This window comes from Peromyscus californicus, unplaced genomic scaffold, assembly GCF_007827085.1.
Source record: "Peromyscus californicus insignis strain IS unplaced genomic scaffold, ASM782708v3 Scaffold_1__1_contigs__length_55948999, whole genome shotgun sequence".
Lineage (NCBI taxonomy): Eukaryota > Metazoa > Chordata > Mammalia > Rodentia > Cricetidae > Peromyscus > Peromyscus californicus.
Window position 1 is genome coordinate 52,921,079 of NW_026294492.1, and position 15,814 is coordinate 52,936,892.

At 42.4% G+C, this 15,814-nt stretch overlaps 1 protein-coding gene across 3 annotated transcripts in view; it reads right to left on the reverse strand.

The window, feature by feature from the left end:
• The window catches only part of LOC128115869 (zinc finger protein 431-like), a 40,756-nt gene extending 25,190 nt beyond the window's left edge, over positions 1-15,566 (reverse strand). Inside the window, exon 1 of one of the 3 annotated variants that reach the window (XR_008220312.1) lies at positions 14,804-15,566. Coding sequence is in view for 1 of the 3 variants with exons in the window: in XM_052747001.1 (XP_052602961.1) it covers positions 14,804-14,806 (3 nt within the window). In the remaining 2 variants the exon portion in view is untranslated. The other 2 variants (XM_052747001.1, XM_052747002.1) reach the window with 2 other exon arrangements.
• Between the last annotated feature and the right edge of the window lie 248 nt (positions 15,567-15,814).

Sequence of the window (15,814 nt, forward strand, 5' to 3'; positions counted from 1 at the left end):
ATTCTCACTCATAAGTGGATACTAGATGTAAAGCAAAGGATAATCAGACTACAACCCACAGCTCCAGAGAAGCTAGGAAACAAGGAGGACCCTAAGAGGGATGAATGGATTGCCCTGGGAAGGGGAAATAGATGAGATCTCCATGAGCAAACTGGGGGTGAAAGGAGCCAATGGAGAGTAAGAGATGGGGGATGAGAACATAAGGGAATGTGATGTTCAAGCTGGAACAGGGACAGAGTGGGAGAGCAAGGAAAGAGATACCATGATAGATGGAGGCAGCATGGGCATAGGGAGAAACAGGGTGCTAAGGAAGTTCCCAGGAATCCACAAGGATGAGCCCACCTTAGACTGCTACCAATAGTGCAGAGGGTGCCTGACCTGGCCTACTCTGGTAATCATATTAGTGAATACCCTGTCATCATAGAGCCTGCACCCAGTAACTGATGGAAGGAGATGCAGAGATCCACAGGCAAGCACCAGGCTGAGCTCCAGTAGTCTAGTCGATGAGCGAGAAGAGGGATTCTATGAGCAAGGGGCATCAAGATCATGATGGGGAAATCTACAGAGACAATCAAACCAAACTAGTAGGAACTCATGAACTGTGGACCAACAGCTATAGAGCCCCCATGGGACTGGACTAAGCACTCTGCATAGCTTGAACTGTTTAAGAGGCCCCCTGGCTGTAGGATCAGGATCCATCCCTGGTGCATGAGCAGGCTTTTTGGAGCCCAGTGCCTAAGGTGAGACACCTTACAAAGTCTTGGTGCAGGGGGAGGGGCTTGGACCCACCTCAACTGAACGTACCAGGCTCTGCTGACTCCCCATGCGAGGCCTTGACTTGGAAAGGGTAGGAATGGGGAGTGGATTGGGGCAGAAGGCTAGGGGGGTAGTAGGAGGGCAGAGAAGGGGATCTGTGGTTGATATGTAAAATGAATGGAAAAATTAATAATAAATAAAAGAAAAAGAAAAAAAAGGCCAAGTTGGGAGAGAGACTAAGAGGAAGAGCAATCAAAGAGATATCTTGACAGAGGGAGCTATGATGGGGTTAAAGAGGAATCTGGTGCTAGGGAAATCCCCAGGAACCCACAAGGATGACCCCAGCTAAGACTCCTAGCAATAGTGGAAAGGGTGTCTGAACTACCTTTCCCCTGTAGTCAGACTGGTGACTACCCTAATTATCATCATAAAACCTACATCCAATGACTGACGGAAGCAGATGCAGAGACCCACAGCCAAGCACTGGGCCAAGCTCCTGGAGTCCAGTTGAAGAGAGAGAGAACAGACTACATTCAGCAAGGGGGGTCAAGACCATGAAGAGGAAACCCACAAAGAAAGCTGATCCAAGCTAGTGGGAGCTCATGGACTCTGGACTGAAAGCTGGGGAGACTGCATGGGACTGAACTAGACCCTCTGAATGTGGGTGACAGTTGTGTGGTTTGATCTGTTTGTGGGGCCCCTGGCAGAGGGACCAGGCTTATCCTGGGTACATGAACTGGGCTTTTAGAGCCCATTCTCTATGGTGGGATGCCCTGCTTAGCCAGGATCCAGGGGGAGGGGCTTGGTCCTGCCCACTCTTGGTATGTCAGCCTGTGTTGACTACCCAAGGGAGGCCTTACCCCCTATGAGGAGTAGATGGGAGGTAGGGTGGAGGGGAGGGGAGGGGGACTAGGAAAGGAGAAGGAAGGGGGAACTGTGGTTGGTATGTAAAATGAAAAAAATTTTAAATAAAAAATACATTTTTTTAATAAAAAAGGAAATGGCTGACTTGAGGCAAGCTGTATTACTTTTAGAACATCAGTTAGAGACTTTAAAGGAACAAATCACATTAAAATGTGATTAAAATGTTACAACTTATTCTATTACACTATGGTGATATTTTATTTGTATTAAAATGTTATTTGTATGTTAATAAATAAAGTTGCCCGGGGGTCAGAGCTATTAGCAAGCCATAGGAAAGCAGGGCAGTGGTGGCGTACGCTTGTAATTCCAGCACTTGGTAGGCAGAGCTGGGTAAGTCTCTGTGTGTTCAGGGATACAGCCATTATTGGATACACATGCCTTTAATCTTAATACCAATCATGGAAAACCTGGAGGCCTATACAGACAGGCCGTGAGGAGGCGGTCATGTGGTTGGGTTTATAACCAATGAGAAGGCAGGACAGGAACTCTATATAAAGACTTTAACACAGGGGTAGCTCTGGTTTGGAGAGGTAGGACCACCGCAGGAGGAAGGGTAAGGTTTTAGCTCTTAGCTCTGACCTCTTGGCTTTCTTCTTTGCATTGGTTGTGTGTTTCTTATTTAATAAGAAGGTTGGATACATCTACATTTGGCGCCCAACGTGACAAGATTCATTAAAAACCACTTGGCTTAGCGGTAGGTCTGGTTTCCGGCCTGGGTGGCCCGGGTGCCTAGCTCGGGCCCAGGCATGACTGACCCGCAGCTGGAGCTACTTGCAACTGCTACAAACAACTCAGGCCTGCCCTGCCGAACAGGGCCCCTGCCTGTAAAGCCAAGGCTTGACTCGGCTCAAGTGGCTACACTTTCTTGCTCTCTCTCTCTCTCTCTCTCTCTCTCTCTCTCTCTCTCTCTCTCTCGCTGGATTCACACCTCGAACACCAGGTGGCTGTGAAATTCCCTGGGATTCTACTGTTCTACCCAGACTTGGTAAGTCAATTAACATATCTATTTAAAAGAGAATTTTTTTCTACATTAAAAAAAATGGGCTTTATGCGTACATTGGAAGAAAATTGGGCTTTGTTTGAAATTTTAGGCACTCTGACAATGGAACAACTATATGAAAAGATTAATATTGATCGAATTATTCAGTTTATTACTTTTCTTATCCTCATTTTACTATTTAAAAAGATCGTCAACTTAAGTGCCAGGATAACAGTCTTAGAAAAACTTGTTAAACAGGTAAAAATGAATTATAGAGAAATTCAAATTCAGACAGAAGAAATAAATAGTGAAGTTGTTTCAAAATTGGATCATAAGGTTACAGAAAGAAAGCCAGTTTTCACACAATCACCCTTAATTTATCCAGTAGCCGTACAGCAGCTACCTGATGAAGAGAATGAACAAAATACTTGGGTTCCAGTTGAAATGTTAGACTTACGAAGATTTAAGGAGGCAATAGCATCTTATGGCATGCACTCCCCATATGTAAAGCAAATGTTAAACACCTGGTCAACTTGTAATAGGATTCTACCAAAGGACTGGCGGGAATTGGCACAGGCTGTTCTTGAACCCGGACAAAATCTCCAGTGGAAAATGTGGTTCAATAATGAGGCTAAAAATATAGAAAGACAATGGAGGGATAGCGGAATACAAGTCTGCCAGGATCAGCTTATTGGAGAAGGCCAATATGCTTCAGTACAAACACAATGTTCATATGATGTCCAAACCCTAGATCTATGTCGAACGGCAGCTTTGAATGCATGGGACAGAGTTGAAGAACCAGGAAAAAAACCTGAGTCATTTACAAAGGTTATACAGGGCCCCAAAGAATCTTTCACAGATTTCTTACAAAGATTGACTTCAGCAGTACAAAAAATGGTCCCGAATTCAGAGGCTAGTCAGATAATAATTGAATCTTTAGCCTTTGAGAATGCAAATGCAGCGTGCAAAACAATAATCAGGCCGTTAAAGGCAAGATCTGCACCTTTGGAAGATTGGATTAGAGATACAGTTAATGTAGAGGCTTATGACCATGATGATATGTGGGTAGGAAAAGCAATTTCAAAAGGTTTGAGCAATGTTAGATGTTTTGGATGTGGAAAGCAAGGACATTTGAAAAGGGATTGTAAACAGGTCATTCCTAGAAATAATGTTTCTTCAAGGAACACTGGCAACAGAATGCCCCTTCCTTCTGGAGTATGCAGAAGGTGTGGTAAGGGAAAACACTGGACCAACGAATGTAGATCAACAAGGGACAGACAGGGTAACCCTCTGCCTCAAGCTTCGGGAAACTCCCAGAGGGGCCTCAGGCAGACCCCCACAGTAAATCCAGTTCAAACCTTTCCTGCAGTTGTAGAGGAAACCCCTACTCAAAGCAAATAAATAACCAAATGTCTATTGGAATAAATCATGTTAGTCGAGATGATGAAACAGAGAAAATAGGAAATACAGGAAAAAACATAAAGAAAATTTTTTGGCAAACTTCTATTAATGAACAAAGACCAAAACTAACAATAAAAATAAATGGTGTTGCCGGGCGGTGGTGGCGCACGCCTTTAATCCCAGCACTCGGGAGGCAAAGCCAGGCGGATCTCTGTGAGTTCGAGGCCAGTCTGGTCTCCAAAGCGAGTTCCAGGAAAGGCGCAAAGCTACACAGAGAAACCCTGTCTCGAAAAACAAAAAAAAAATAAATAAATAAAAATAAAAAATAAAAAATAAAAAATAAATGGTGTTTTGTTGTCTGGTCTGGTAGACACAGGTGCTGACATTACCATAACTGCACCAGAATTTTGGCATCCAACTTGGACTCTTCAGGAGGTAAACATTCAACTCTTAGGAATTGGGACATTATCTCGAGTGAAACAAAGTGCAAGATGGCTTGAATGTATAGGTCCAGAAGGACAGAAAGGAAAATTAAAACCATATATGGCTAACATAGCTATGAACCTGTGGGGTCGAGACTTGTTACAACAATGGAATACTCAGATTCACATCCCTCCAATCTCAGAAACAAATCATAAATTAGTACATGTTTCTGAGAGAAATATTAAAAGATATTATTCTAATGAGTTCTCACCAGCCATCCATGTCATACAAGAACAGGGCACAACAACTGATAATCTTCCAAAAACACTAACAGCTCTACCTTTAAAATGGTCAACAGACAAGCCTGTATGGGTTCAGCAATGGCCTTTAACAACAGAGAAACTCCAGGCTTTACAAGAGCTGGTAGAAGAACAGTTAAATGCTTATCATATTGAAGAATCAACCAGCCCTTGGAATTCTCCTGTATTTGTTATAAAAAAAAAATCTGGGTAAATGGAGAATGGTAACAGACCTTAGAGCAATTAACAAAGTAATTCAGCCAATGGGCTCTTTACAATCTGGAATTCCTTTGCCTACTCTGTTACCAAAAGGATGGCCTCTCATAGTTATTGATTTAAAAGACTGTTTCTTTTCAATACCCTTACAAGAAAAAGACAGAGAAAGATTTGCTTTCACAGTGCCTACTTACAATAATTCTCAACCGGTTAAAAGATTTCAATGGAGGGTTCTCCCACAGGGAATGTTGAATAGCCCAACTTTGTGCCAATATTTTGTAAAACAGCCATTAGAAGTGGTACGTAAAAAATTTCCTAAATCTATAATTTATCATTATATGGATGACATTTTATTAGCTGATTCAAATGCAGATACTTTAGAAAGAATGTTTGAAAAAGTAAAGAAAATTTTACCTTGCTGGGGATTACAAATTGCTTCAGAAAAGGTACAAAGAGGAGATTCTATTAATTGTTTAGGATATAAAATAGAACTTCAAAAAATTAGGTTGGATACATCTACATACCTTTACATACCAACTGTGGTTGGTATGTAAAATGAAAAAATTTTTAAATAAAAATAAATTTTTTTAATAAAAAAGGAAATGGCTGACTTGAGGCAAGCTGTATTACTTTTAGAACATCAGTTAGAGACTTTAAAGGAACAAGTCACATTAAAATGTGATTAAAATGTTACAACTTGCCGGGCGGTGGTGGCGCACGCCTTTAATCCCAGCACTCGGGAGGCAGAGCCAGGCGGATCTCTGTGAGTTCGAGGCCAGCCTGGACTACCAAGTGAGTTCCAGGAAAGGCGCAAAGCTACACAGAGAAACCCTGTCTCAAAAAACCAAAAAAAAAAAAAAATGTTACAACTTATTCTATTACACCTTTAAAGTTTAATGAAAGCAAGTATGATTGGGAAAAGTTAAATTGCATTTGTTGAGTCACACTAATGGTTTTCAAGTGTCTTATAATTTACAACAAGAAATTAAGGAAACCTTTTCAGTTAAGTTTCCTGATGTATCTGGAATGGATGTTATGGAACGCCTTGCAGATACCACAGCTTCATTTAATCCTATGACCTTGAAGAATCCTTGTAGAAAATAGTGATTGTTTTGCTGAAAGGGCTTTGCAGTCATCCCATAATTTTGGTCACAAGACACCTCAGGCACACTTGAAGCTCTTGGATTGTGTATTGCACATGATACATAATAAAGGACTAGAGTCATGGGGGCATGTAATGCTCTCCTTCAGTAAGAAATGTAAATTACATTAGGGACCTTGGTATGAGGAACTACTTTGTGCAACTTTCAATAAATATACCTTTGTTCGACTGTGGGGTTCAATCTATCAGAAGAGACTGGACCTTCCTGTAGCCACATAGGCCTTAAAATTTGATCTTGGGAGTGCCTTCTTTCTTCAACTGACCTGCTCTCCATGATGCACCCCAACACTAGACAAGCAGCTGTCAGTGAGCACCGAGGACAGCTAGAGGCTGCAGACACAGGCTACCCTGGGTCTTAAGGCCTTACCTCATTCTCCCAACCTCATCTTGGAACATCCATACCTTTTTTTGGGGGGGGACTCTTCTGGTTCACTTTGATGTCCATTCTTGTATCTCCCCAAGCATGCCCTGGGAACCCATGCTTTTACTTTAATTCTGTTTGCTTTGAAATAAACAAGCTATGAAAAAAGAACATTCTAATATTGCTTTTCTCAGTTATTTTATATGTTTTCTGTTGTATATCAGGTGTGGGTGTACAAGAAGGTCGCTACAATCAATAGACAGAGGCACCTCAAGGATGACTGTGGCCTTTTCCATCTGCGGGGGGCGGGGGAGGGAGGAGAAGGGGGTCGTCTCTCCAGACTGAACCACTATAGATTACCAAAGTGCCCTCCAATTTACACCTTTTAGCAAGTTAATCTTCGCACCCTGATACCTTTCATGTAAGCTTCCCAAAAGAACAATGCTAAATGCAAATTCTCAGCCAAAAAATACCTGTGGTGTTCCAGGTTCTTCAACCAAATTTGCATAGGCTTTGCACTTTCAGAAAGACTCTCAGAGAAGATTTACATAGAAGATACTGAGAAACAAAAGGTAGCAATCACAAAAGGCAAATTAAATCTAGGTGGAGTCAAACCAGGTGTAGCTCTGTGGAAATTCTCCGAATAGTTTTTGGTGTCCTATAGTCTCTAAACTATGAGTACTTAATCCCACATTGCATATGATAAACTATACTGTACTTTTTCTAACACAGGCAGCCCGATGTATACAAAACCATCTCTAAAAGGGGACTTTAGTCTGAGTCATTTCATGTTCAACCTCTATTTAGATTGAGAATATGACACAGATATATTGAGAAACATAAGAGATTGATAGATTATAAATGTGGAGAGCAGGGAAACCCCACTCAATGAATTCAAAACACTGTCAAGTCTACCAAAAGGAGGGTCAATCCAGGTTTCAAAGTAAACAAGTTTGTCAAGCAAGGCTTTGACTCATTCTCACATTGATGGACAATTAGTAAAAGGGCTACAGGAGCCTGAAGGTCTTCTCAAGCCCACATGAGATCAGTTGCACAACTGTCCTTGACAAAGAGAAGAAAAATTACTTTGGCCACCTGCACAGTCTTCAGCACTCAGCAGGAAAGTTTAAATAAGACTAAAAGACTTGGTAACAACCCAAGGAATCACACACCACAGATACTAAGTGTAAGTCTACAGGAGATGTTAATTAGACAAATATATTTCACTAATATTTTCTTCTTGATAAAAAGATGTTGTCCAGATGTAAGACATCAGACTTTGGCTCATTGAAGCATGTGCCTATAGCCAAGGGAGACCAGCCATTATTGTTTTAACATCAACATGAAATGATGGTAAAAATCTCTTCTCTCCTATCTAGAAGCCGCATAAGAAGGGCATCATGCTAACTTTTAGCTCATGCAAGAACTTTCAAAGGATGTGGGTTCATTGCTCTGGAGAATAACCTTAGAGGCCAAAGGAAAACCAGGAGTCTAATGGAAGGGCTCCTGAAAGCCTATCAAGACAGTCTAATGGACTTTTGACATTTTAATCCTTCAAGACACCAGCCATAGACCTCCTTTCCTCTCTATATCTGACAGTTGGGATCTTTGAGGGAAGATCCCTGGTGGGGTACCCCAATACTGCCACGTGACACCCCAAATACAGTTGAAAGAAGCCAGATCAATTGTTGCTCCAATACTGGTAAGGTTAATTCTTCAGAGAGGGTGAGATAAGAACTGGCTAAACTGGTGAGGGTAAAAAGTCCTCAAACAAAAGGAATCAGTTGCTTTCTTGACAAAAAGCCAGAAGTGTCACTGGAACTCTCAGCAGTTTCATCCTTACCAGAGGTCAAAGATGCCAAACGTGTGTGGGAGCTCTGATGTCTGAGCTAAGGGAGTCTACGGGCTTTAGAAGGGAGCAAAGTTAAAAGTAGTAACTAAGGCCTGCTACTAGAAAAAGCCCTGTGGTCAAGAGAACAGAACCTCTGGCCTGCATGAAGGTCTAAAATTAAATGGAGGCAGGTGAATGTCTCCACCTAGAAACCACCCCTACAAAGCAGGGAGATTCAACTTAAGCCATACTAATGAAAAAGATGCAGTAATTAATTCTATGTACTAGGGGCCTACCTTGGTATTGTGGAATCAAGCAATAATAAACAGGTACAGTGGGCTGGTGAGATGACCCAGCCTTGAAAGGCTAGGCTCACAACCAAAAACTAAGCAGGTAGACTCCTTCCCATTGCAGTTTCTCATTCAAAGATAGGACAGAGTGCCTCTTAATGAGTTTGAAGAAAAGGGTGTTTTTAAAAAAACTATAAGTCAGGGGGCTGGAGAGACGGTTAAGCAGGTGAGAGCACTGGTTGCTCTTCCAGTGGACCTGGGTTCAAGTCCCAGCACCCACATGGCAGCTCATAGCTGTCTGTAACTCCAGTTCCAGGGGCCCTGATGCCAATGCACACAAATAAAGTTTAAAAAGTTTTTTAAAAAGTTAAATAAGTTTTTAAAAAAGCTATAGGTCAAATTTAAATAGGAACAACAAAACAAAAGGAGGCCATGAATTTGAAGGCAAGGAATGGTTTAGCGGGGGCTGGGAGCGGGGAAAGGCCAAATGATGGAATTATAGTCTCGAGAAATTATTTGAGAACACTGAAACAGGTTTTACAGCCCCATGCTAGGGGACGAACAATTTATGTTGGAGCACACCAAGGATCACCCAAACCCTTTCTCTTGGGCTATACATTTTCAACCAGCAAAATAACAGGCCAATTAAGCAGGACCACAGCAATTAATCCAGCTCTCTGTTCTGGTTGAACTACTGAACTATGGCAATTTGGTTTCTAGAAGGAAATTCACTTCTTTATCCAAAATCTTGGTTGCCCCGGTGGCGGTTGTCTGTGGAACCCAAATAAACATTGATCAGGACATTTATCAATCACCTAAAACTGATTTCCTAACTGCTCACTGGCAATTTCAACTGCAGAAAAAACAGGAATCCTTGCAACCTCATCCCTTTCTCTGCTGTAACTACACCAGCGCCCAACGTTCGTGTTACAAATTCACAAAAAAGCTACTTGCCTGTGGCCAAGCTACACGTTGCCAGTTGTGGTGGCACATTGGTTGGATTTACTGAAGGAGGCGGAGGCAGGAGGATCCCAAGTTTGAGGCCAGCCTAGGAGGCTTGCTAGGGAGAAGTTTCGGCCCCGGGACCTGCCCACAAACAGTGGCGGTGGAACTATGCAGGCAGCGGCTGCTGCTCCGAATTGCTGGCTCTTTCTCATCATGTTGGTGACTGCGGTGATGCTGCTACCTGGGACAAAGGGTTTACTACTGCTTGTTCAGAGAAGAATTGCCAGGACCATTGTGTTGCAAGAAAGCAACCACAAAGGTCAGTTTGGAAAAGTTTGGCCAGACAAATGATGGGGAGAAATTGCTGTGAAGATTTTCTCTTCTAGGGAAGAACATTCGTGGTTCCGAGAGACAGACATTTATCAGACTGTGACTACTCCAAACCACAGAGGAGGCACCAAAAAAAAAAAAAAAAAAACCTATAGGGAACCATGACCACGCCTAACAGCGACTTTGAAATCTTCAAAAGGAAGACAGGACTCCACAAAGATGATTCTACATGGACTATGGTAAAGCCATTAAGCTGATTAACACCAAGGAAAGATCGACTTTGGACTACAAACTGGTCAGAACAATTTTGAGATGACTAGCTGAAATGATCCAGTCTGACAGACTACTCGAACAAGGACTTGAAACAAGCCCTGAACTTTCCTATTATGCAGAGACTGGACAAATGATACAGGACTTGACAATTAACCCAAAAATTTTCTTTTCAGGATCCCCTAAAGATGTCTTCACCCCTAGAAAGAGGAAGTAATTTTAAGAAAACGACACCCACATTCCCAAGAGGTGGGATGGGAGGTTTTTGGTCATTTAATGAGTTTTGGATATTGTCATTGTTTATGGTTGGCTACAAGTTGTTAATTGTTAATGGTCAGGAAAAAAGCTGAACAAGGAGATTAGATTCAGAGGTTTTGTTTAAAAAAAAAGAAAGAAAGAAAAAGAAAAAAGAGAATATACGTATGAAGTAAATCGAATCTACTCTAAGAAAAAAGATAAAGAAATAATAGGATAAATGGGTAGATCACTGAATCTACACTAAAAAGAAAATGAGGAAGATATAAAAATGAAAAATGGTAGATTACTGAATCTATTATGAAAAGAAAAAATACTTTTAAAAAGGAATTACTTGCCGGGCGGTGGTGGCGCACGCCTTTAATCCCAGCACTCGGGAGGCAGAGCCAGGCGGATCTCTGTGAGTTCGAGGCCAGCCTGGGCTACCAAGTGAGTTCCAGGAGAGGCGCAAAGCTACACAGAGAAACCCTGTCTCGAAAAACCAAAAAAAAAAAAAAAAAAAGGAATTACTTGTTTTAAATAGGATAAGTAATAAAATTTTTGTCTGAGTTTATCAAATGTTACTGGACTGGACATTGTTAATATATATAATGCAGTTTTTTGTCTGAATCTGTCAAATATTAATGGACTAGACATCGTTAATGTAATTCTTGACTGCATATATTGTATATACTTATTGGATAATTTTTCTTGTATTAGTTATAAGCTTTTTTTAATTTTAGACAAAAAAGGGGAAATGTGGTGGTATTGTATTCCCCAAAATATTGTGTACCCTAATAAACTTATCTGGGGTCAGAGAACAGAAACGCCACTAGATACTTAGGATAGGCAGTGGTAGCACACGCCTTTAATCCTAGCATTCCAGAGGCAGAAATCCATCTGTTCAAGGATACAGCCAAGCATGGTGACTCAGGCCTTTAATCCCAGGGAGTGGTGGTAGGAGGCAGAAAGGTATATAAGGTGTGAGGACCAGAAACTAGAAGCATCTGGCTGGTTAAGCTTTTAGCTGGTTAAGCTTCAGGATTTCAAGCAGCAGTTTAGCTGAGAGCCATTGGGATGAGGACACAGAAGCTTCCAGTCTGAGGAAACAGGACCAGCTGAGGAAGTGGCGAGGTGAGGTAGCTGTGGCTTGTTCTGTCTCTCTGACCTTCCAGCATTCACCCCAATAACTGGCCCCAGGTTCGTTCTTATTAATAAGACTCTTTAAGATTCATGCTACACCAGCCTGCAGGTAGGAAATGGATGCAGATTCCTACACTGCTTCCTCTGCATCAGAAATCCCTAATAAAAGCCTGGGCTCCATGAGGACACTCATTCCTTGTCTTTTTCCTTCTGACCTGCATATCTTTATTCTCAGCCCTGGGTGGCAGAGGCAGGTTTAGATGTCCAAGGCAATTCTCAAGGACATAGTATCAGGCAAGCCTGGGCTACATGGCACATTGCTCTCAAAATATATACATGAATAACCACTTGAGAAACATCAAATCAAGTCTGTTCTTTTTCTGGGATGTTTGAGGCAGGGTTTCTCAGTGTATCCCTGGCTGTCCTAGAACTCACTCTTAAACCAGAATGGCCTCAAGCATAGAGATCCACCTGCCACTGCCTCTGGAGTGCTGGAACTAAAGGCATGTGCCGCCACCATCACGAATAAAGTTCTTAGTAACTGGGAGTCACTGGAGAACAGAAGTGACATTGTGGTGTTTGAATGAGAATGGTCCCCATATGCCCTGTGACTGAGTACTTAGTCATCAGGGAGTGGCACTATTTGAGAAGGATTAGGTGGTGTGGTCTTGTTGGAGGAAATGTGTCATTGCAGATGGGCTTTGAGGTTTCAAGGGCCCAAACCTGGCCCAGTGGCCTTCTCTCTTCTTGATGCCTGCAGATCCAAATGTAGAACTCTCAAGCACTTCTTCAGGACCATGTCTGCCTGCATGCCACCATGTCCCTCACCATTATGACAATGAATTAAACCTCTGAAAATGTAAGCCAGCCCCAATTAAATGCTTTCCTTTATAACAGTTGCCATGGTCATGATGTCTCTTCAAAGCAATATAACACTAACAGAGATTCCAACAAAGGAGGTAAAAATAAACCTTAAAAACACCTACCTATACTGACTGTGAAAGAGTAGGTCCTTTCCTGGTAGAGGGAATGTCATAAATAACTGATTGTATGGTCTTCTCTGTGTAAAATGTTGGCTGCTGACTGCTGTACGCTGACACACAAGCCACAGCCAGATGCCCTGTGTCTCAATTCTCACCTGACTGAAGTGAGACAACCAGGATTGCACTTATCAACACCAGACAGTTGCCCAATCGGAAATTTCAGTGGCTCAAAGTAACATCCACAAACCGTACATACACCAATTTGGTTTTCCTTCATTCACATGGTATGAATTAACAGACTGGGAAATACAGAGAAAGGCACTCGCCCTGTCCCATCAGATTCTTCTTCTGAAACCCCTGCAGCTCACTGTCTTAATATTAAACAATTTGTAATCCAAGCCATTGCCTAGTCTGTTTCCTCTGTGATGTATATAATAAACTATTCCCTCTATTCGGGCCTCAGTGGAGAACAGACCATGCTCCAAATACAAACAAGTTTCCTGTTACTGAAATGGACATCCCACTCTGTGACTCAAATGGGTAGATTTCGCACTGTGAGGTGCCAAAAACTTTTAATCCAAGAATTGAGGAGTGGATTTAGGGGGACAGTAATGTCAATGGATTGTGTAGCTACACACTGGGATCCAGGCAACCTTAGAGCACACTATTAGACCTTAACAAAGAACATTCTCTTCAATAATTACAAGCCTCCAGCTCTACCTAACACACAAAGAGGAGCTGGCCACGAACAGATTTGCTAACTCAGATACACCATAGGCTTATACATTCCACATATGTCAACCTGGAGCAATGCTGCTTACTGCCCTCCTGCTAGCATGGCTTGCTCAGTTTGACCCTTATAGAACTCAGGACCACCTGCCCAGGGTAGCACCAACCACAGTGGGATGGGCCCCATCAATCATTAAGGAAGAAAATACCCCATAAGTTTGCCTACAGGCCAATCTGACTCTAGCTTGTGTCAAGCTGACCAACCCTAATCAGCATAGCTCCTGAGTCATCTATCTCTCAGCCCCCAAAGACAGATTGTTAAGCAAACCTCAACTCTCTTAACACTGGCTTTTCAGCATGTACATGTGCACACACACATAAAGTTTTGAAAATCTGTCATGTTTAGGACTGGAGAGATGACTCAGCAGTTAAGACACTTGTTGCTCTTGCAGAAGTCCTGGGTTTGGTTCCCAGCACTAACATGGTGGCACACAATCATCCCTGCATCCTGTTGCAGGGGATATGATGTCCCCTGCTTTCTTCTGTGGGCACCAAACACATAGGCGATGAACAGCCATCCATTCTAGGAAAACACTCATATACATGAAATAAATAAACTTGGTAAATAAAAAACACATACCCTCATATCTTTCATGTGTCACCATGGATTAAACAACCAGAAATACAAAAGAAATGTAACAAATATCTGTAACCAAAGCTATTAACTTCACAGTTGAAAGAATCAAGGGACTGGAACAAAGGAAAGAAATTCCACGACTGTGGACAAGAAGCCTCAACATTATTTCAATACAGAATTTGTGCTATAGATACAACAAACGTCCAATAAGATGTCTAACAATTTAAAAAATTATCAACACAATATTGAGTAAATAGCATACACACAGTGACATCATCTGACTTAAAAACTTTTCATACAACTGCAATAAAGACTGGAATGTCTGGGAAAGAATAAAAAGATCAATAGAACATAAGAGGAAATTTAGAAATAAAGACATAATTAATATAGAGTCAATTGTGACACATGAGGCCAGGAATCACAGTAAGGCTGGCCTTACTAACACTCGTGACTGGACCACCCTGGCATCTACATGCAAATGAGTTAATGACACAGAATTGACGCCATGCACAGAATTAACTGCAGACGGATCTATACCTGAATGTTCAGTGCCAAGTGCAGAACTTCTAAAAGACAGTAGAGAGATTAATGCTCAGAGAGTTAGCCAATCCGCCTTCCATAGACGACGATGAAAACTGCTCATGCGCGAGCACTGCATGGTGACGTCTACAATATTGACAAATCCTCACATTGTACCCCACCATGTTCTGCGCAGCCGCGAGGTTAGCCGCGGTTCTAAGTCATTCAGAAGCCACAGGACTCCGGAGTTCCGGGGACAGCGAGGACCTCAGGGACCTCAAGGGGCGCCGCGTCCGCCGGTTCCCACAGCCCCGGGACCCCACTCCGGTTCCCGCGGCCCCTTCCCGCGGGGACGGCGGCCCCTCGCTCACCATGGCGGATTCCGAGCTCGCCCCGCTCTCCTCACAGCTCCCGGCAGCGGGTCACACCGCAGCACACGGAACAAGAGAGTCTCCCTCAGTCCCGGAGCCGCCGAGCCTGCAGCATGGCGTACCGGAAGTGCCCGCCCTATTCTGACTGGTAGTCCATCTGGAGGCCCTGATTGGCTACTGATGCCTGAGTGACAGGAGCAGCTCCCTTAGGGACAGAGTGTTGTGAAGAGACACAGCACAGTGTTTCCCATCCCTGGCTTCCACCCTAAGCACAGAAATCCCAGAAAGCTGCAGAGACTGGCATTGCAGCAGAACTTGGGGCTGGACTGCAAAGACTTTCCTGAACTATTCCTGCACTTAGTAGGACTCTTTTCTGGGGCATTAGTGAGGTTCTGCTATGAAACTGAGAAAGAACAAAGAAACCTGCCATTTTCTGGGCTAAGCAATACCTCAGGCCAGCAGTGGAAAACATGATACGATTTTCATTTTTGTAGAAAGTTTGATTTAAAAAGTTGTACCAGAAATCTATGGTCTCTTAAACAATTATTCTATAGAAAAGGCCCATCAATGTAAATAAATATAGGATTTAGTGAACTAAACCCTATGGAGTTTATTTTTACTTAATCATTCCATATTTACTAGAGAGTCTCAATATTCTGATGACTAAATATACATATTTTACTGCACACTTGACATATGAGTCGACAGATTTTTTTTCCTCTGAATTCTGCATCATTAGGGAAAATAAGTGAGCCACATTAAGAATACTTATTTTTACATCTTGCTCTGATTATTTCATTTTCTTCTTCAAGGTCTCACTCTGCAGCCCTTCCTGGTCTTGAACTCACTATGCAGACCAGGCTAGCCTCAAGATCATAAAGATCAGTTTGCCTCTGCTGCAGAGTGCTAAGATTAAAGGCCTGCACCCCCATGCCTGAATTCTAGTAATTCTGCACATTTACTCATTAAATAATAGAAGTTAGGGGTGGCACACAACTCTACTCTGTACTG